General features: G+C 40.2%; 1 protein-coding gene across 5 annotated transcripts in view; it reads right to left on the bottom strand.

Annotated features, from left to right (window-relative positions):
• Nucleotides 1-6,301: 6,301 nt before the first annotated feature.
• Nucleotides 6,302-22,168, bottom strand: part of VSIG1 (V-set and immunoglobulin domain containing 1) — a 39,092-nt gene continuing 23,225 nt past the window's right edge. For all 5 annotated transcript variants that reach the window (XM_058291071.2, XM_058291072.2, XM_004466340.5 and 2 more), the window contains 4 exons: nt 17,585-17,740; nt 16,275-16,394; nt 13,433-13,574; nt 6,302-9,379 (listed from right to left, as the gene is read on the bottom strand). In XM_058291071.2, coding sequence (XP_058147054.1) covers nt 9,055-9,379; nt 13,433-13,574; nt 16,275-16,394; nt 17,585-17,740 — 743 coding nt within the window. In that variant the 3' untranslated portion in view covers nt 6,302-9,054. The remainder of the gene's footprint in view (nt 9,380-13,432; nt 13,575-16,274; nt 16,395-17,584; nt 17,741-22,168) is intronic.

Below are 22,168 nucleotides of genomic sequence, written 5' to 3'. Positions count from 1 at the left end.
CTCAATATTTTGATTTTCCATATTCTCAACTACAACTATGTGAATTCATTATATGTTGCTTTCTGTTTCTATAATTCTGTTACTTTATCAAGCCCCTAAGTCAATCTGACAGCAAGGTTGGTATAATAGGGGGGTTATTTACTTTAGGAGTCTGTAGCTCCAGCTCACTGTTCCATGGGCTGCCTAAAATTGAATGCAAGAATTTGTGCATTTTTCTGAGAAAAGGGTTCAGAAGCTTTCATTTTATTCCTCAAGGGATCTGTGATTCCCAAAGAGGTTAAGAATCCCTGGTCAAGAGAAAAAAGAATGCCAGATCAGTTGTCAGAAGACATGGCATCTACATCAGTATAATTTTACCACCCTTGGTAGTTGACAAGCTTTTATATCCTCTCTCACCATAGCCTTTACAAATGAGAATATACCCAGATCTAGTTAGAGAAACAGCCAATACTACTAAAGTCTAGCATTCCTGGATCCTAATCTATTTTCTTTCTGCCACTACACAAAACAGTGGACCAAATGGAAGATACTCTGGCATTTTGATAATGATCCATTAGTTATAACATTCACCTTTGTGCTTTCATCTTTAAATGATTTTTATCTTTTTTTGGTTTCCTGAAACCTTCATTACAATCTCTGAGTTTCTTGTTTTGTTTTTAAACCAAAGCTTCAAAGACAAGTGAGATTATTGATTATTTCTTGCTTTGAAACTTATATTTATGAGGCCCTCTAATAGGTTTTCCTCCATGTAGACATAGTAAACATTTATTACTAAAACTGATTTGTTATACTGCTGTAGTAATTTTAATGCAGTTAAAAGGGCATTGCACTGGGAATCAGGAAATATGGGATCTAGTCTTGAATGTGTAATCTCAGGCAGATTATTTTCACTCAGGAATTCTCTGGGGCAAGGTAGAAATATATAAGAATAATCCAGCTTTTTAAAAATACATTTACCCCTTCCTATCTCTCCACCAAGAATATAATTCCACATCATCACCTACCTCCACCTTCTTCATTGTCATGAGTGAGCCATAGTGTGTGTTATAAATTTCATGGCTTGAATTGCGTCCTCTGAAAGTATTATACATATTCAGGTGCTAACTGTCAGTCCTGTGAATGCGACATTATTTAAAAATAGAATTACTAGAGATGGAATTAGGTTAAAGTGAGGTCATAGTGGAATAGCATGAACTCCTAATCCAATATGACTGGTGTCCTTATAAGGGGAGAATTAGACACAGAAAGCAGAGGGGGAGTGTAGTAACCAAACGGGTACTGATGCAAAATATCAGAAATTGGTTGGTTTTTATAAAGGGTATTTATTTGGGGTAGAAGCTTACAGATAACAGGCCATAAAAAATAAGTTACTTCCCTCACCAGTCTATTTGGAGCAAGATGGCTGCTGATGTCTGCAAGGGTTCGGGCTTCCTGGGTTCCTGGGGCTTGCTTTTCTCTGGGTTCAAGTTTCCTTTCTTCCCAGGGCTGACTTCTCTTTCCTCTGCATGCTGACTTCCCCGTGCTCCAGTTTAAGTCTTCTGCATCAAACTCCAACATAAAAACTCCCAACATCAGAAACCCTCAACTCTGTTCTTTGCCATGCCTTTTATCCGTGAGTCCTCACCCACCAAGTGGTGGGGACTGAACACCCTAATCATAACTCAATCATGCCCAGGTACAGATCAGATTACAAACATAATCCAATATTTCTTTTTGGAATTTATAACCATATCAAACTGCTAAAGGGAGGATGTCACAGATGATTGAGCTGAGAACACCATGGGAAGAGACACAGAAAATGACCATGTAGGAGGTCGGCTGATGCATCAACAATCCAAGGAACCCCTGGGGCCACCAGAAATCAGGAGAGAGGCATGCAACACTCTTTCCTACAGACTTCAGAGGGAGCATGGCCCTACTGACACCTTGATTTCAGGCTTCCAACTTCCAGAACTGTTAAACAAATTGCTATTGTTTCAAGCTACCCAATTTGTTATGGCAGCTCTAGGAAACTAAGACGTCTTAGAAGTGCTGGGATTGGAAAAATTTGAACATTGATCTCAAAGCTCTCTTGTAGTTCTGAAATTCTTACTGAAAGTTCATCAAATCTGAGTTACACACAGGCCAGTGTAAGAGCTGCAATTACTAACTTCTCATCATACACTATTAGAGGAAAAGTTCACTTGGAACTCTGAAGGACATAAGAGAGATCAATATATGTGGCTTATTAGGTATTGGTCAAGAATTACTGTTTTTGTCCCTTTTCATTACAAGATCATTATAATTTGGAGGCTCTGCCCAGCGCAGTACAATTCCCAGCCTTCCTCCCCATGCAGTCAAGCACTATAGTTGCTTGACTATACTAAAGTATTTGTCATAGCAAAGCTGTGAGCTCCATGAGGACAAGGGCTAACTCTGATTTTGTTCAGCATTATATCACCAGCACTATCAACAGTGCCTGGTTCATAGTAACCATTCAATAAATGTCCAGTCGGTGCCTGAATGAACAAGTGAATTTGGGAAGAATAAGGACCTATAGCCAAAAAAGTTGTTCTGCTCACTTTAGCATAATTTAGCTACTAAATGCAGAAACAGATGAGAGAAGTTCTTGTACATCCTTTTGGAAGAAGTGAATGGTTAAGAAACCCAAGGCAGGCTTGGGATTTAGTTGCACTACCTAATTAAATTTTAACTACCTGTGGCAGAATAAATCATGTGGTACTTGTTTTAGTTTCCTAAGTCGCTCCAGCAAATACCATGAAATGGTTTGGCTTAAAAATGGGAATTCATTTGCTCATGGTTAAAGTCCTGGGAAATGTCCAAATGAAGGCATCATCAAGGTTATGGTTTCTGCCTGAAGACCAGCTGCCAGGGATCCTTGGCTCCTCTGCCACACAAAGGCAAGGCACATTGTGACGTCTGCTGGTCTCTCCCTTCTCTTCTGGGTTAAATTGATTTCAGCTTCTTGCTACCATGGCTGGTTCCTCTCTCTGTATTCACTGTTTATAAACATACTGAATAAGGTGGGCCCCACCTTAATTGAAGTAGCCTCATCAAAAGAATGGCCTAGCTTTAAGAACATGTTTTTCTGGGAGTACATACAGCTTCAAACCACCACAGTACCCTCTCTGAATAAGACCTATGCTGTAATAATTTGGTTGAGGCTCAACTAATCAGAATATTGGGATAATGGCCTATTCCAAATAATGGACTGGAATTCCTAAGAAGGAGGTGAGCTCCTAGGCATTGAGTAGAGGTTTCTTCATGGTATTCCCTTGACAAAAGACAGTGAGAGGGAGATTCCCTGGTAGGCATACAGGAATTTCCATTACCTTCTCCCACAAGTTCAGGGAAATAAGAAATGCCTAGCAGTAACACAGAGTAGTAATGACTAAGGAGAATATAAAACATAACCCCCTAATTAAAAAAAAAAACAGTAAATAATTCCTAAGACCTAGCAATAGTCAGGGAAAAAAATTACCATGTCTTTATATATGATTAGAAAAATCAATTTGTATATAATCTATCATCTATATCTATCTACGTAAATATTACCCCCTTCCCAGGGACAGAGAATGATTTTTTTTCGTCCTCTTCCCTCTCCTCCCCTCCCCCACCCTGCTGTTTTTGCTGTCTGTGTCCATTCGCTGTGTGATCTGTATCTATTTCTCTTTTTGTCTTCTCATCTTTCTCCTCTAGGATTCACTGGGATTCCATCCTGGGGATCTCTGATGTGGAGACAGGTTCCCTGCCACTTGTGTCACCTCAGTTCCTGGTTTCTCTTGTGCCTCGCCTTTACTCTCTCCTTTGTCTCTCTTTTGTTGCATCATCATCTTGCTGCATGACTCACTTGTGCAGACACTGGCTCACTGTGCGGACACTCGGCTTACTGCATGGGCACTCAGTTAGCCATGCGGGCACTTGACTCACCATGTGGGCACTTGCATGGGTATTTGGCTCTCCATGTGAGCACTCTGCTTGCCGTGTGGGCACCCATATGGGCACTTGGCTCGCCACACAGGCACTTGGCTCACCACATGAGCATTTGGCTCACCACGTGCGCACTCGGCTTGCCACACAGGCACTGGCTGGTTGTGCAGACACACTTTCTCTTCTTCTTTTTCACCAGGAGGCCCCAGGGATCAAACCCAGGTCCTCCCATATGGTATGTGGAAGCCTTATTACTTGCCACATATGCTTCCCTGTTTTGTTTTTATTTTACTTTCCTTCTAGGAACATTAATGAAATTCTCAAATGAACCATGCTTTAGGCAACTAAGATGTTCTTGGAAAGAAATTGCTTAAATAAAATTACAGTAAACATTACATGGTAAAGGCACTGGGGGAACTTCAGATGAGTTATTTTATGAATATTTTAGATCTATGGCTTTTCATTTTAAATGAACATATGATTTCTTATAACTCAGCTTTTCTTATCATTTATCAACCTATGCACCTAGGTAACTGGATGGATAGATAGAAAAATATCAGTAGATAGTTGCCATTAAACAAAATAACATTTCAAATTAAAGAAACTTCTACACTGTGAATATTCTGTGAAAATGAGCAGATTTAAATGCAGCTTATAAAAAATATACATTTTCATCACTACATACTTTTCAAACTCAACTAAATGAGTGCTAGTATATTTGTAAAATGATTAATTTTGTGATGTTAAAATTAAAGAAAGTAAAATGGAAAATAATGTTAAAAAAAATAAAGGTCCTACCTACGATGGGTTTATACCCAGAGGAATAGACTAAATTTGAGAACGTGTTTTTCTGGGGAACATACAGCTTCAAACCACCACAATACCCTCTCTGAAGAGACTTATGCTGCAATAATTTGATTGACACTCAACTAATCAGAACACTGGGAAAATGGCCTGTTTCATTATTTTTTAATCCACTAATGAGTAAGAGATTTTTCCCTTATTGGAAAAATATTTAACATATGAGCCCATGTTCCTAATTTTTATCTTAAAAGGTCTCAGGATTCATCAGAAACATATAGTGTAATATGGATGTACTAATGGAATATTGAGATTGGAATGAAGAAGGTGGAAGAGATAGTCACCTATATGATTAGAGTTTGAGGGTGGTTGAGAAGTTTCCTTTTTCAAGAAATATCTCCCCTCTGGATTGTTTAAGCACATGAAATTCCACCGTTTAGATTCCATGGATTAAGAAATTGTCTGTGTTCAAGAGTATCCTTTTGGAAGGTTAGGACACTGGCCCCGGAAAATCATGTTCTTAAGTTAATCCATCCCTGTGCATGTAAACCTATTTCTGTTGGAGCTTTTGGTCAGATTCAGTTAAGGGGCCTTTTAATTAGATCACTTTTGATTAGATCTTAGATCCTTAAGGCCCTTAATTAGATTGTGAGACCTAGGGTAGGTCCCAATCCTTTTAGTGGAGACTTATATAAAAGAAACACAGAGAAAGACAGCTGTCATTTTACCCTGCCATGTGAGAGAAGACTCCAGGATCGCCTACAGCTGCCTAAAGACAGAGAAAGAGGCTGCGAGGAATGCTGGAGGCTGGAGGTTGAGCAACCTGAAGCGAGAAGGGAGAGACAGGTCATGTGCCTGATCAGCCACAGCTGAGCCCAGGAAGAATGTGAGCCTGGAGGGGAAGTCAGGGACTTCAACAGAGACCTGCCTCCATTTTGCCTTGCCACATGGCAGGATGCCAGGATCACCAGCAGCCAACCTTGGTGAGACAGCAACTCTAATGATGCCTTGATTTAGACAATTTCACAACCTTGGAACTGTAAGATTTTCCTGCAATAAATTCCCATTTCTGGTATTTTGCTCCCAACAGCTTTAGCAAACTGAAACATACACCTAAGAGGGCTAACTAATTTATCAACCAGAATGAGATCACTGGATGATGAAAATGATGTTCACTGGACAAGAACAAATCACAGAATGGATTCCTTTTGAAAGGATGACATGGGTAGAAATAGATCCTGAGCAATGAATTCTTACTTGGGTATGCAGCCTGAGTGGATCACTGAGTTAGTAAGTGCATGAGAACCCTGGGTGCTTGGAAAATAAGGTACCACCAGGTCAGGAAGGGCTGGGAAAGGAGAGATTCAAAGATATCTCTTCAGATTAACCTCACCTGCATACCTTTCTACCATTCCTGTCAGATTCAGTATGTTGGTTTCAGCTCAGCTTTTGTGCTATCAAGATAATTTTGAATCCTGATTCTGTCATACAACAGTATCCATTCCCCCTAGAAGCAAGTCATCTGCAAATTTATTAAGTGTGCCTTCTGTGTTTTTATCTAAGTCACTGGTTCTATTTTAAACGTTTTATTGATATATAGTCACATTCCATACAATCCATCCAAGGTGTACAATGGCTTTTAGAATAATCACAGAATTGTGCATTCATCACAAAACTCAATTTTAGAACATTTTCAATACTCCAAAAAGAAAAACCCCATACCCCTTAGCAGTCACTTGTCAATCCCTCTATCCTTTCCATCCCTGCATAACCACTAATCTAATTCTGTCTCTAGCCACTTCTTAATCTTGGATTCAGGGGGTCTGTAATTCACCTGATATTTGTGTGCAAACATTTTTATATGGAGACAGGTTCGGAGTTTCCAGCAGATTCTCAAGTGGATCCATGACCCCAAAAAAGTTAAAAACCACTGATCCAACAATTCATCTGTATTTTGAACAGAAACATGCTTAAAAGTACAGAGCTCTGAAAACCTCTAATAGTGCCTTGCCCCCTGGTCAGCACTGATCCAGCAGAAGTTTGGGGGTGAAATTGTTAATTATTAGATGTTAGTTTCATTTTCTGTGATTTGCCATTGTCATTAAGATGGAAGGGGAAAATACATTCCAGCTACTTGGGCATTCTGGTCATTGAAAGTTTTACACTGCTGATGTTTAGTTTTTAGTTTCTAAATCCAAAGTCATTCTGAAGACCTTCATCATTTTGTTTCCCAGATTTTCCAGGATCCCATCAGATACCATATATTATATTATACTATCATATTTAGCCTGAATTATAAATGCTTCAAAACACCTGAAATTCACATCTCTTCTTCCCTCTCCCTGCTCTCAGCAACCACTGTGGCCACTGTCTCCACATTGATGATACATTTCTTCCATTGCTAGAGTCACAATAGTTCTATAGTAGAATACCAGCAAGTCCACTCTAATCCAATTTTATTCCTCCATCCTGAAGACTGTGGGATAGTAATGTCCACTCCACCTCTAATGATGTGGGAGGAGTGGGGGATGGGGTGGGGAGTATATGGGAACCTCTTATATTTTTTAATGTAACATTTTTTGTGATCTATATATCTTTAAAAAAAAAGACAGTTTAAAAAATCACAACAAAAAACACCTCAAATTGACTGAATATAGAAACATCAAAGAAAATACCTAAGGAAAAGCTTGCTGTCTCTTTTCTCCATGGCTCTGGACAAGAATAATATTAATTTCAACCCACTTTAAAATCTACAAAGACTACCACAAACAATGTATTTTAAAAGCTTCCCAATATGATCTATATAAAAAAAGGGTCCCAATTTAAGAAAATCTTTTACATGAAAATCTGGATGTCATACAGTTTCATTACTTCATTTAAAAAGGAGTCACCTTTAAAGAAGCCAGGCACAAGAAAGTATACACAGCACGATGCCTTTTATATGAATGCCGAAGAGAGGCAAAGCTAATCTCTAGTGATGGAAAGCAGATAAGGGATGATTGAACAAAAAGGGGTACAAGGAAACATTTTGGAATGATGGAAATTTTCTGGATCTTGATTATTGTCATGGTTTCATAGGGGTATATATCTGCCAAAATTCATCAAATTGTACATTTGAACTGGGTGCTATTAAATTGTACCTTGATAAAGCTGTGTGTGAAAGGATTCGCCTTAGAAGTCCTCAAAATAAGATTTTATTGAGTATTATTTATTGAGCCTTAACATAGGATTTAAAATATGATTGATTACACAAATGAAAATGCCTGCCTGCAAATTTCTTCAAGGTGAGGCATGGGAAAAAATTATCAATGAAAAATCTTTTGAACAGATGAAATAGAGGTGCATTTAGTTAATATTGAGTGTTTAATGCATTTTAATTAATATCTAGTATTATGCAAGAATGATATCTCTTTATTAATATGGAGTATACCAACAGCACTACAGATTATTTAAATAATTAGCTGGGGTTATCTAAAACAGATCTTGCATGTTCATTTAGAACAATTTCTTGGTCTGGCCCTTCCAAAGCAGATAGCACCAGACATAATGTTACCATAATCAGTCATTCAAAGCTAAATCGTACATCACCTATGATATAGACATTTTGTGTTCTCTAAAGGAAAATTTTATTTGGAATCATTTGCCTATACGTTATTTTGCATTTAAATAATGGATTATTTTCAAAATGTGCTATGCTAAGATATTGGATAGCAGGGTAGCTACTTGGGAAGTCAAATTTGACCAAAGAAGCATTTATTCTATGATGTGACTTTAAAATGCTATTTAGCAATTAATATGTGCCCTTTACATATTCTCCTCTGGGGTTTTTGAAGAAACTGTTTTCCAGTCTATGAGACAATGCTGGTGAATTCTTTCCTTACTGGTCAATGTGAAAATGAACAGTGGAGCCCTGAAAAGTAGTCCTAGAAACAATACTGAATCTAATTATTAATGCCACCTTGTTGTGTGTACATGTGGAACACCATGAGAGAAAGGAGCTAAAAATGCAGAAATAAGAGTTTCTGAAAAATGACACAAGTGCTGTTGTTGCAAAACTCTTCAGTGAGTTAGAAATCACTCATCTACTGGGCATACGTTATGCTTACACATTAATAAGATTTTAAGTACATTATATTAGTAATGCAGGAACCCTTGAATTTATTTGGTAGTTATCTTGAGCTGCTTATTTAGAATTCAGAGTTGGAGCCTTCTAAGGGTTTGTTAAAAAGGAGGGAGGTGATGGGAGGTTGGTTATGTCAACTGAATTCTAATTGGAACTTGTGGGTTCCTGAGTGATGAACACTATTATCTTAGACCACCAGCTTATGGCTTAGTCACTCCCTTTTCCTCATCACAGAGGGGCTCAATTACAATCCCAGGCTCTGGCTCCGGCTCCGGCTCTGGCTCCGGTTCTGGCTCTGGCTCCAGCTCTAGCTCGATCTCAAGTTCAGGCACTGGCACAGTCTCGGACCCTGGAGCCGGCTCCAGGGCAGGTTCTGAAACAGGCTCCAGCTGAGGGTCTGGCTCATGGTCGGGCTCCAAGATGGTAACAGGGTCAGTCTCAAGGGTGGAAGGTGGCAGAGCTGCTTCAATATGGAGAGATGGCATTGCTTCATACTCTGTATTTTGGTTGACCTTCGTCATTGGTCTGCAGGAAGAAGGAGCAGGAAAGAGCAAGTTAGGGAAACACTAACATTGAATGTTCTTCACTTGGAGCCACATGCTCCATATCTACAGAGACCATAGGTCCCAGACTGTTCAGTACAACTGTGATTTCTACTATTCTGACCACGTGTCTCCATTTTGGGTTCAGAAAGTTTCGGTCTCATCAATACAATGAGAATTCAAAAGGGACAGATCAGACCAGTGTTTAAAAGGTAGAAAAATTGATATCAAGATGAAAGGGTCTAAAGATCTAATAAGGTCTTTGAGGGCCAAATCCATGGCTCTGATACATCCCTGTATATCTCACTCCATCTAGCACACTACTTCTCACATTGTAGGTACCAATAAACAGTTGTGGAAGCAAGGAAAGATAGGGAGGAATGAACATGTGAACAAGTATGATACATGCTAGAGAAGAAAGCACAGTGGTAAGAGCATGGGCTGTGGACAGGACTGCATGTTGACTTCCATGAGATTCAGACACTTTTGGTTCATGGGCTCCTTCTTCCATAAAAAATATTAAAATTATATTTTATAACTGTATCAGGATGAAGACAAATATACTAATATTATATATTAAAACATTTTCCTTGACCTAAAAGTTCATTCTTCTCTTCTGATTTTAAAAGAAATGAAAAGATTTTCATCATCCCCTAAAAGTATTTTGGGTCCTAGCACTGCTTCCTCTGCCTAATGGATAAGTTGGTTCTGGCTGTAGGTAAATGTGGGTTTTGATTCCCACTTTGTTATTTACCATCTTATGTGGCTTTTTGCAAATTGCTTCACCTTTCTGAGCCTCAGTTTCCTCTACTGTAGCATGGACATAAAAATACTGACCTTTTAGGGTTGTTATGGGAATTATATGAAACTGCATATGACCAGCACCTATCATAGTGCCTGGTGCACAATAAATGATGGCTGTTATTATTAATTTAACAACTATCTCAGGTCAAGTCTACAAGTGTTTACTGAGCACCACTGTGTACCAAGCATATTTTACAGCTAAGAAAGCAGGGAAGGGAAGCAGATGTGGCTCAACAGATAGAGCATCCTCCTACCATATAGGAGATCCAGGGTTCAAACCCAGGGCCTCCTGGCCCATGTGATGAGCTGGCCCACATGCAGTGCTGCTGCACGCAAGGAGTGCCATGCCATGCAGGGGCACCCCCCTTCGGAGCCCCACCCACAAGGAGTGCGCCCCTCAAGGAGAGCCACCCCAAGTGAAAAAAGCACAGCCCACCCAGGAGTGGTGCCACACACACAGAGAGCTGATGCAGCAAGATGACGCAACAAAAAGAGACACAGATTCCCGGTGCTGCTGAGAATTCAAGCAAACAGAACACACAGCACATGGGCACAAGAGAGTAGACAATGTGGGGGTGAAGGGTGGGAAAGGGAGAGAAATAAATAAATAAGTAAAATCTTAAATAAAAAGAAAGCATGGAAGGTTAAGACTAGCCTTCTGGAACACCATCGTCTTTTTTTTTAAGATTTATTTTTTATTTCTTTCTCTCCCCTTCCCTCCCCCCACCCACCGTTGTTTGCTCTCTGTGTCTATTCACTGTGTGTTCTTCTGTGTCTGCTTGCATTCTTGTCAGCACTACCGGGAATCTGTGTCTCTTTTTGTTGCATTATCATGCTCTCCATGTGTGTGACACCACTCCTGGGCGGGCTGCGCTTTTTTCGTGCAGGGCAGCTCTCCTTGTGGGTGTTCTCCTTGCGCGTGGGGCGCCCCTACACAGAGGACACCCCTGCGTGGCACGGCACTCCTTGTGCGCATCAGCACTGCGCATGGGCCAGCTCACCACATGGGTCAGGAGGCCCTGGGTTTGAACTCTGGACCTCTCCTATGGTAGGCAGACAATCTATCAGTTGAGCCAAATCTGCTTCCCAAGCATCATCTCTTACGTGTCATGAAATGTCAGAATTTGTCACCAAAGCACCTGAGAGATTTTTTGGGGGGGGGGGGGGCGCGGGAACAGCACTATCTTTCCAGAATGGATTAAGTATCATTTTAGAGAAAACTACTAAAACAATTTCTTACGCATTCAGGGTCAACTCCTATATGATGAAATAAAAACATGACAGCAACTTTAGGGTACAAGTAACATGTAGGGTGGGTTTGCCCAGGGTTTTTTCCTCTGTCCATGCAGGTGGGAGCTGCTATTCTCACTGCTACAGCTCTTGGAAAAATGGCTGCCACTGAGTATTCACAACCAAACATGGAATAAGAAGCAACCAAAATGGTATGACTTGAGGAGTGTCCCAGAGGCTGCCCTATGCTCACATCTCACTCTCATCTGCCTGCCTCTCACCCTTTAGAAGACTGCAGGTGCTGGGTGTGTGTGTGTGTGTTTTCTTTTTTTTTTTTTTAAAGATTTATGTATTTATTTAATTCACCCCCTCCCGCGGTTGTCTGTTCTCTGTGTCTATTTGTTGCGTCTTGTTTCTTTGTCCGCTTCTGTTGTCGTCAGCTGCACGGGAAGTGTGTGTGGCGCCACTCCTGGGCAAGCTGCACTTTCTTTCACGCTGGGCAGCTTTCCTTACGGGCACACTCCTTGTGCGTGGGGCTCCCCTAGGCAGGGGACACCCCTGCGTGGCATGGCACTCCTTGCGCGCATCAGCACTGCGCATGGGCCAGCTCCACACGGGTCAAGGAGGCCCAGGGCTTGAACCGCGGACCTCCCATGTGGTAGACGGACGCCCTAACCACTGGGCCAAGTCCGTTTCCATGTGTGTGTTTTCTTGGAAGATATATCCTATTAAGATTTTTTACTATTGTTGTTATTGGCCTAAGAAAGCACATAACCCCATGAACCCCACCAACCGAAGAGGAAGAACTCTACATGTATTGGATTGGTTCAAAGATATTCTATTGAGCCCAGGAGGTGGAGCTTTCATACTGCTACACAAATGGGTTCAAGATCAATACCTTTCCTGGTCTTAAGATTCTGGTGCCTGGTGACAGTAATTAGCCCAATGCTTTTACATTGATAATCTACTTTGAGGGAGTGCAAGTGACTTTGAAGAAGGTAAGAAGAAATTACCCTATCTGTCAGTTAAAAAAAAATAACTGGGACTCAGATGAGTCCAAGATCCCACAGATAGCCAATAAGGGCCAGAGGTAATTTTAGAAACCAGGGAAAAAAGATACACAATACTATGCAAACCCAGCATCTCCACAATTCCCAAGCACTGAGGTGAGGGGTATATAATAGGATTTGGGTCACACTGAGTGAATTTTAGTTAACCTATCTATGCCTCAGTTTCCTCATTATTAATAATATCTACCTCATAGGCTTAAATGAGATAATATACATAAAGCGCACAGAATGAGCACTCAATGAATGCTGACTCTTACTACTTGCATTAACATCTCAGTTAACCTCTCATTGACTGGCTTCTACTTTGGGAAGCAGAGGATAGAGCCTTAAGGTACTGGAATGGATATGACAGGAGAGGAGAAAATAGTCTGTGCTAAGGGCCTAGGGCATCCCAAGCCTAGACTTAGGTGCCACATAGTAGACAGACCTCTGGGAGCTGAGGAGAAGTATGAGGGCATAGAATACCTATCACAAAGACAAAGGCCTTCCCCTTGGCACTCTTGCCCAGGGCTCATTCTGCAGGATTTGCCAGCCTGTTCTACCTGGTTCCGAGATGCTCAGTAAGTAAGGCCTTCCCTAGTGGCTGTCCTCTTCTCCAACCCCAAATCAAATATCTACTTTGCAACTTACTATGTGACCTTGTGTAAGTCACCAAACTTCTCTGAGAAAGGCAGCTAAAGACAGTACCTTAGTTCACAGGATTCTTGTGAAGGATAAATTAATTGATGTACATAAAGTGCTTAGAACAGGGTCTGGTACATGGTGCTCAGAAAATAGTAACCATCCTCATTCTTTTTATAAAAGCAGCGGGAATGAGTAGAAAGATACCACTGATATCTTATGCTAAAACAAGTGCTTAGGAAGGGCTGACTGAAAGAGATATGCCTGAGAAATGTTTGTACTCAAGTAAAAATGACAAAGTAAGGGCTTACTCGAGTTCGGTGGTGGTTCTAGAATTTCTCTTCCTTTCCTTTGCCTTTGCCTTGCTCCTTGCGAAACACACAACAGAGATGATAATGGCAGCACCTGCTAGCGTACCCACCAAGGCCCCGATAATGATTCCAACTTCCGGATCTGAGGGACACATGCAGCTGGTTAGTAAAGTGGAACATAATGTCTACCTCATCTATGTGGCTTTGGAACTAATGGGGAGTACTGGGGACTTTCCTGTGGTGAGGAAGTGACCTATAGTGGCTAAGAGAACCGGAATCCCTAGAATCTGCCAGTTGAACTCCTAGTGGGAGATGAAAGAAAAATATAACCCAACTGGAGGGAGCTGGGCTCTTTTTCAAAACAGGCGTTTCAAGAAGTGAGTCTTCAGTATGCATTTGCCTAGTCAGGGCAAGAGATACCAAGGAGTAGCAATCTGGTCACCAGGTAAATGACCTCTGTAATAGCTAATGCATTCTGGCCCTGGAAAGGGATATGCCCATTTCAATAAGCAGGCATCTGTTTATTACATCAGTCTATGGGAAAACATAATGAGTGTGCGACAACCCAACTGAGCACCAGACCTTCAAGCACTGAGGCACTGTCCCCAAGAGACAATGTCTGGGTTACAAGTGGGCCCATCCCCATCTGTCCCCTTCTAACAGGGGCAGACAGCTTATATTTTGAGTTGAGTTGTCTGATCATTCTTTTAAATTTTACAAGTCAAATCATTTTACCAGGCTTATCACAAAATCAGCAGTCCCTCATCCACCTCCTCCCTATCTAGAGGAAAATGCTTTTTAACTCTTTTAGCTGTATCTTCTGTAATTTGCCTCCATATTTCTAACTATTTTGCTTGTCCTGATATGTCTTGCCTTTTTTTTTTTCAATTTTAGACATTTTTGATTGACTGGAAGTTGAAGATTTAGCTCTCTTACACCACCCCCTCTCATGTACACTCTGTTGCCCCCACCACTCTCCCAATATAGTCAAGATCACAAGTTTGGTTAAATCAAAAGTTTACAGTATTACAACTACAGTAAATACTTTTTAAGTTGAGAGACATAGTATACTATTCTTTCCTATGTGACGTGTTTTCCCAAGATTAATCATTGCCTCATTTAGGGATGTGTTTTGTTAATTTTTAAAATGTATTATCACTAATCCCAAAATTGCTAAACTTCTTTCAATACAGTCAAACACTTCATATAATTGATCAGATTTTTGCCTGGGCGACATTCCTTTTGGAGTCCTCTATTCTCCTCCCCTAATCTGCTCTACTGTAATCCTTCAACTTCCTTTCACCATCATCCTGAGGATCCCCATTTTAGAGCTTTGCAATTTCTTTCAACATCCAATTCAAATAGAGCCTCATTGGTGAAGCTGCCTCTGGCACTATATACATAATTATTCCCTCTTGGGTGTCCCAAAGACCCTATGTAGGCATCTATTATAGCATTAGGCACATTTTAGCATAGTTTTTGTTGTTGTTGTTATTCATATGTCTGTCCCTCTAGCTAAACTGTAAAATCTTTGAGAGGACATAAATCTTTAATCTATATATTCCCCCATCACCTAGTACAGTACCTGGCATGTAAAAGATATTCAATCAATGTTTGAGAAAGAAAGGAGAGAAGAAAGCCAAATACCGTACATAATTGTAAAGAGGATTAGAAAGCGGGACTTGAGTAAAAATCCAAGGTGTCGCTACATCAGGAGTGTATGTACCTCTGGGAAGGTGAAAAGGGATTGGGAAAGACCTAGTGAAATGAAAAAAGAAATAATCAAGAGATTATGGGTGGAATGGAACACAGAAAAGGACAGATCAAAAAGATGACATCTCTTCAGTTTGACAAGAAAATTGCTGAAAGTGATATGAGATGGAAGTAGCAAGCTTTGGAATGGGAAATGTTTAAATTAGGAAAAATAAAAGGAAGAAATCTCAGCTTCATAGAAAGAGCCAGAATCCAGTGGAACTTGATACCCCTGGTTATGGTATATATTAAAACCACAGATAAGTAAGTCAGAAAAATGAGTAGATGACAAGATCCTAGGTATTATTAAGTGATCCTTAAGAGAATTTCAGTTAGACATCCTTTCTGAGGGCTTGCCACTGGACTGGCTCAATCTGACAATTCTAGGGCTCGTAAATTTTATGCTTAGAGAGTAACTGATCCTCAGAACAAGAAGATAGAGGTTTAGAGTGATCCTGGCTCTGCCAGTTACCAACTAAATGACCCTGGACAAGTCGTTTGCCTCCCTAAGCTTCCGTTTCCTTTTCTGTAAAATGAAGCTAACAGTATATTCTATTTCCTAGATAGGGTGGCTGTGGGGATTGAATGAGGTAATGCTCACACAGCACTTCGTAGAGTGTCTGACACATAGATTGTGCTCTATGTATTAGCTGTGATTGTGGGTGCAGGCATTATTATAGGCAGATCTTAAATTTGTTACAAACTGGAAAGTTTATGGGCTAAATGTTTGACATAGCTGCAGTTTCACCTGGAGTCACCAGAACATCACAAAGAGAAATTCAGCCTGTACTACCAATGAGGCTGCTGTTTTATTTATTGAACAATAATACCTAACTTTTAGAGATTTTGAGAGGCTTTTTTTGAGAGGCTTGACTGAATCAAATTTTGTAAAGAATTTAGGACAGTGTATGGCACATACTAAGTATTATATAAGCACTCGATATTACTAGAATGATCATTCACCTTGCCAAAGTACAAAAATCCCCAGAAGTAGCAAGGACTAAGTAGGGATCCTAATTAATTTATTTGGCTGACAGACACAGGATACCTTATTTAAGGAGAGACTGTTAAAGTTGTATGATCGACTTACTTGAAGATGTTAGATCAATTTCACAGGAACCATTACCAAGGCTGTTGACAGCAGTACACTGATAATAACCTTTTTCAAAATTGGACAGATTTCCAATAACCAAAATCCCGGTGGCTGGATCTGACAAAAATCATGAAACAGACTTTTGAAATCTCTTATGTGGGCATAAACCATGCCCACCCACTCTTCCACAATGGTCTCCTAGTCTTGAGATGTCCAAGGTCCAAATAGCTCCTCAGGACTATCCCAAATGTAGTCCAACTGAGGCCATGCATATTCCCTTGGCACCACCTCTGAACCAAAAATGGACTGCCTTCTAAAATTTGGAGGTGGGGGTGGGATGGGGGGAACCAGACCACAATTATCTTGTTGGGAGACAGATATTCTTTGTAAACCACCCCAAGAAAAATAGAAGATTTAAATCTAGAAATAAGCAGCCAGTGCCACATACTCATGTTACCAATCACAGCCTTTCTTTTTTTCCCCATTTTTCATGATCTTTTTCTTTGTTTTAAAGATACATAGATCACAAAAAATGTTACATTAAAAAATATAAGAGGTTCCCATATACCCCACTCCCCACCCCAGTCCACTCTTCCCCCATCAACAACTTATTTTATTAGTGCGGTACATTCATTGCATTTGATGAGTACATTTTGGAGCATTGCTACGCAATATGAATTATAGTTTATGTTGTAGTTTACACTCTCCCCCAGTCCATTCAGTGGGTTATGGCATATGTAATGTCCGGCATCTGTCCCTGCAATATCATTGAGGACAACTCCAAGTCCTGAAAATGCCCCAGTATAACACCTCTTTTTCCCTCTCCCTGCCTTCAGTAACTTCCATGCCCACTCTCTCCACATCAATGATATAATTTCTTCCATTGCTAGAGTCACAATAATTCTATAGTAGAATACCAGTAAGTACACTCTAATCCATATTTTAGTCCTCCATCCTGTGGACCCTGGGATGGTGATGTCCACTCCACCTCTAAATCGATAGGGGGCTTATCTTCCACATGGCTGATGGATGGAATTCTGCTTGCAGCTGCAGACTCTCGCAGTTCCCTGGTGTGGTGGTTAACCATCCTCACCTCCCTGTTAGCTGATCTGGGTGAGTCCAATGTACTGGAGAGTAGGAGTCGCAACTCCGCTGAGGCTCAGGGACCAGCAGGCACATGAACAGTCCAGAGATTCAAGTCTCCTGAGCATACACCAACCCCAGTGCCAACCACAGGTTCAGTAAAGTGACAGAAGAGGCATGCATCAATCACAGCCTTTCGAGGGGCTGCTCAAGGTTATACTTACCGAAACTTTCTTTCACTGGGATGATGTCTTTTCCCTCAAGTCTATACCAGTAGTACACAGGGACAGGTGTTCCAATAGCAGAGAGGCAAGAAAGGGCAACAGTATGGCCAGTTTCTGGTATTCCTTGAATGCTACAAAAGGGCTTGGAAGGTTTGACTGCAAGGCAATGACAAAGAATGAAAATCCTACAGGATGAATGGCAGTCTGTGACAACCGCAGTCACTTCCTTACTTTCATTTTGCAGAACATGTGTGTTTATTTTTATACGTCCATAAAAATATATTTGGACAGTTTTCTGGTTGTACCACCAGGTGGGAGCAAAGCACTTCAGGTGCAGGGATCTCCTAGTCACCAGGCTATTAAAATTCAAATTGCATCTCCTCCGTCTGCCTCTTCTCTAGATTCATAACCATGAATTTCCTCATTGCATCTCAAAGTAAGCCTTTATTAAGGCAGCCAAATGTAAGCAAACATTAAATGACTATGAATATAGTTTATACATTTAGAGTATATTTTTAAAGAATACAATTATTAAATGCATTGAAATGACCCATTTCTTATTCTTTGTTTAAAAAAAATGATTAAAGCTTATTATTTCTTTTTCCTTTATGAGTCATTTTTTACATTTATTTGTCTGTGGGTGACATCAAATGGCTATAGTGTTTAAATTTGCCTCATATCCCTCATCAGTTGGAGAGGTCCAATTTGGGCATGTGTACCAGACAGCACTGAAATCTTTAGTCATAACAAGCACTTACTGAGTGCCTTCTGCATATCTAGTACTGGACTAGGCTCCAGGAATTCAAAGGTAACTGGTAAAATTCTGAAATGGGGCGGGCAGAGTGGTAAGAGATCAGTTAGAGAGCAATGCAGGCCATATCTTGGAGGGCCTAGTATTGCTTGCTGAGCAGGTGTGCTTTTGCACTGAGAGCAGGGGAGACCATGAAAGGATTTTAAGTAGCAGAGTGATGATGGTCATTTTAATGTTTTACATAGATTTTTCTGACTCTAGTTGAATCCTTGCAAGGGATAGGAGACAGATTCAAGGTATCAAGGACTTAGTGACCAAATGGATATGGAAGATGGAATGAATAATGACTTCTGATTTGGGCAGCTGGGTACAAGCTCTTGCCATCCTCTAAGATAAAGAACACAGGAGGAGGAGCAGGTTCTAGGAGAAAGGATGAGAATGAGGAAGGGATGATGATGAGGTTAGTTTGGGACATACTGAGTTGTAGCTCCTTATGAAGTGGGAAAGTCCTGTAGGTAGCTGGGAATCTGAATCTCCTCACTAGTCTTAATTTTCACAGTTTATTCTCACTTTAATCTTACAAACAAACAATGATCTAAATTTCTGTACTTTCCAACCCATCTTCCTTACCTTAATTTTGGTATAAAAACTTCCTAAGCCTTAGATTCTCTAATTTTGATTCGTTAGACCTTAAATGCCTCCAAACTGCTCAGCTCTCCAGCTTTTACTTGGGATGCAGTAGTTAGGACACAGATCTAGAGCCACAGAGAATACTGGCTCTGCAACTTTACCTTAGATGTGTTTAGGCAAGTTACCTAACTTAACTTAGCTTCAGTTGACTCATCTGTAAAACATGAATAAGAGATTATCTAAACTCCTTTGGTCCAAAGATTAAATAAAATAATGTGTATATGCCTTGCACATGGAATTGCTGTAGGCCATGGGTAAGATTATTTCTTGCTGCCACATTTTATACCTGCTACTGAAGTTACTCTTGCACTGATATCTACTCTATTCAGTCATCTCAGACTCTAACCTTATACATGAGCAAGAGAATGGATGGTTATAGGTATAGCATTTTCATGGAAACACTTGACTATCTCCATCTATTAAAAAAATGTCTTTTAATAAAAAAGTAGTTTCCCATTTTGTTCTTTATTCTCCATTCCTTACCTTTTCTCAGATGGGAACAACTTATTGGATTTCCCTGCCCTAAATGAGGTTATTTAACCAGAAGTCTATTGCAACTCTCAACAAGATTTAGATAGAGCCTTTTTTCCCTAAAATTGTTTTAAAGGAAATTTTATAACTTTTACATTAGAATAGAGCAATTTAAACAGAAAGTAAAGCGGGGGTATTTCATCACAGAATCAGACATGAGGATCTGAACTCAATTATGCCAAAAACCTGGAATGACTTACATTAATTTATTGGGCCCAGAATCAGACCCATATAGGCATTTTTTTGTTGTTGCTAAGCACTTTTATTTTATCCTTTAAAAAAAATAAAACACTTAGGGAATAACTCTGAACTATGTTCCAAGTCTATATATTTTCTAAAACTACTGAATCAGTATTGAATTGACATTTCATCCAGTTAAAGTCCCTAGTAGAACTTGGATGTTTTCTGGCAAAGCCAATGATCTAGCATTTAGCTTTTTAGCTTTCAAAAGAATTGCAGTGGGAAGAAAATGCTGGCCTCAGAAAATGAATGAAAATGCTTCAGTGCATTCTCAAGCCTTCTCTAAATTAATCATATTTTATGTGCCAAATTTCAGAAGGAAGATGATGCTCATTCCAAATTCACACAAAATAATTATTCGAAACTTCCACCTTGGCAATTTTCAGAGATTAATTTTCCAAGATTGCCATACCTAATGGAAATTTCTCTAATGAATTATTGTCCAAACCACCTGATCCTTTGTTCATTGCTGCTTCCTTTCATTAAACTGTGCCCTACTACCTTAGTCCCTCTTCTCTCCGACACACTTTTGCACATCCTTCAACATTCTGCACGAAAGTCACTTTCTCTGATAAGCCTTGTTCAGTTCCCTTTGTATAAGTTTTAGCTATTTCCCCATGTGCTATTACAGCTTTCCTCTCCTCACTCTACTGTAAGCTTTCCTGATATATATCTGCCTCCTTCACTAGACTCTGAACTTCTGGAAGGCTGGGGCCCTATATTTTATATTTTTGCATCTCCATTGCCTAGTACAATAACGGGCACCAGTATTTGGGTTTCATTGAATGGGTTCATGCTTGAAGAAGTATGGATTAATGTCCATTACCAGGTAGGGAAATCTTCTGAAAGATGCCTCACTTAAGAGAACCATCTTTAAGAAAATATCAACATTTCCCCACCACAATTGGTCCTCCTTACCCACCTACCTCCACCATGCCCCAACCCCCAGTCAGGGCAAGCAAATTAGGCACTCATGTGCAATAGATTTTGAGAACTGCCAACAGCCTCTGAGGTTTTTAGAAAAAAAATTATCAGTCTCAAGATTTCCAGAAAACCCAATCTGTAGCATACATTTGTTCTTATCCCAATTAATAAAAATAGAATTTTTAAGAGTTACTAAACAAACAAGAAGATCCACAGACCCTTTGTCTCTTACCCTGCCTGGGATCTAGATGCTTAAGGAAAACCAGGAACAAAACAACCTGACCCAAAGGCTCATAGGAAAGAACAACTCAGAGAAGAAATGGCCCTCAGCTTCCTGTGGAAGTTGCTTTGGGATTTCCTGAATTTTAAATTCAGGAACATTAATCTTCTTGTCCATTTTGAAGCCCTGAGATAAAGAGGTTTGGCCTTTTTAGACTGTTTCTGGTCAGAAGAACATCCCAAAGAGACAAAGAAAGAGAAAATCATTAGATTTCTAATTTCCTTGAATAAAAACTCTTTATTCACCATTATCTCATTTGATCCTCAGAACAAACCGGTAAACAAGACAGGACAGAATTACAACCCTATCTCACAATGACTAGAGAATGGTGGGTTGATTTGCCTAAAATCACTGAGTAGCAGAACAAGAGCTAGATCCTAGGTCTTCTGACTCCCAGCCTTGTGTTTTAGTAATCTACCATGCCATATGCATCCATGTATATGACTAGTCTTCCCACCTGGAACAAAAAGTCCTCCAGAAAAGTGTTTGTATATAGTTCTTTTGACTTCCCCTGTACCCCAATATCCAGCACAGGGCTTGGTGAAATAAAACACAATTGACTGAACTACCTCCACTCTTTAAAAAATTAGTTTGTCATTAACTTTCCCTCTCTTTCAGGAGGGTGGATGCAGTGGCAAAATTCACAGTAAATAGCAGCTAGTTGATTTTTGGCCTCACTTGGGCAGTAATCCAAGACAACCCTAGACAGTTCTCCTAGGAGTGTACCTTGTTACCAACCACTGCTTTTCCAAACTATTAAATTATCAGGTCACTGTTTTCATCTAGTTCTGCCTTTCCTGTGATGCACGCACACAGCTTGAAAGAAGCAATGACTAATCACCTCCATTCTGGGTTACTTAGCCGTGGAAAAACATTAGTTCACCTGATTAGTCGGTGTGGGTTGGCAGCCCTTTCATCCATCCCTTCAGAGCTTACCACCCCTAAGGCCTGCACATAGGAGCTCAGCTTCCAATGTCCTCTCACAGATGGAGGTTGGAAGGAGCCCTGGAAAACCACCAAAACTGTGAGTTCCCTAAAGGCAGAAACTGAGTCTCCATCATGAAAAACCTCATAATTCCTAGATCATAGAAAGCACTCAATATTGGTTGAGTAAATGAACTTCTCCAAATTCTTTTTAAGAGGGTACCTGATTTACCCAATATCACAT

This window comes from Dasypus novemcinctus, chromosome X (assembly GCF_030445035.2).
Source record: "Dasypus novemcinctus isolate mDasNov1 chromosome X, mDasNov1.1.hap2, whole genome shotgun sequence".
NCBI classification, from domain to species: domain Eukaryota; kingdom Metazoa; phylum Chordata; class Mammalia; order Cingulata; family Dasypodidae; genus Dasypus; species Dasypus novemcinctus.
The sequence above is the reverse complement of the archived record's forward strand: the minus strand, read 5'-3'. Positions and strand labels throughout refer to the sequence as shown.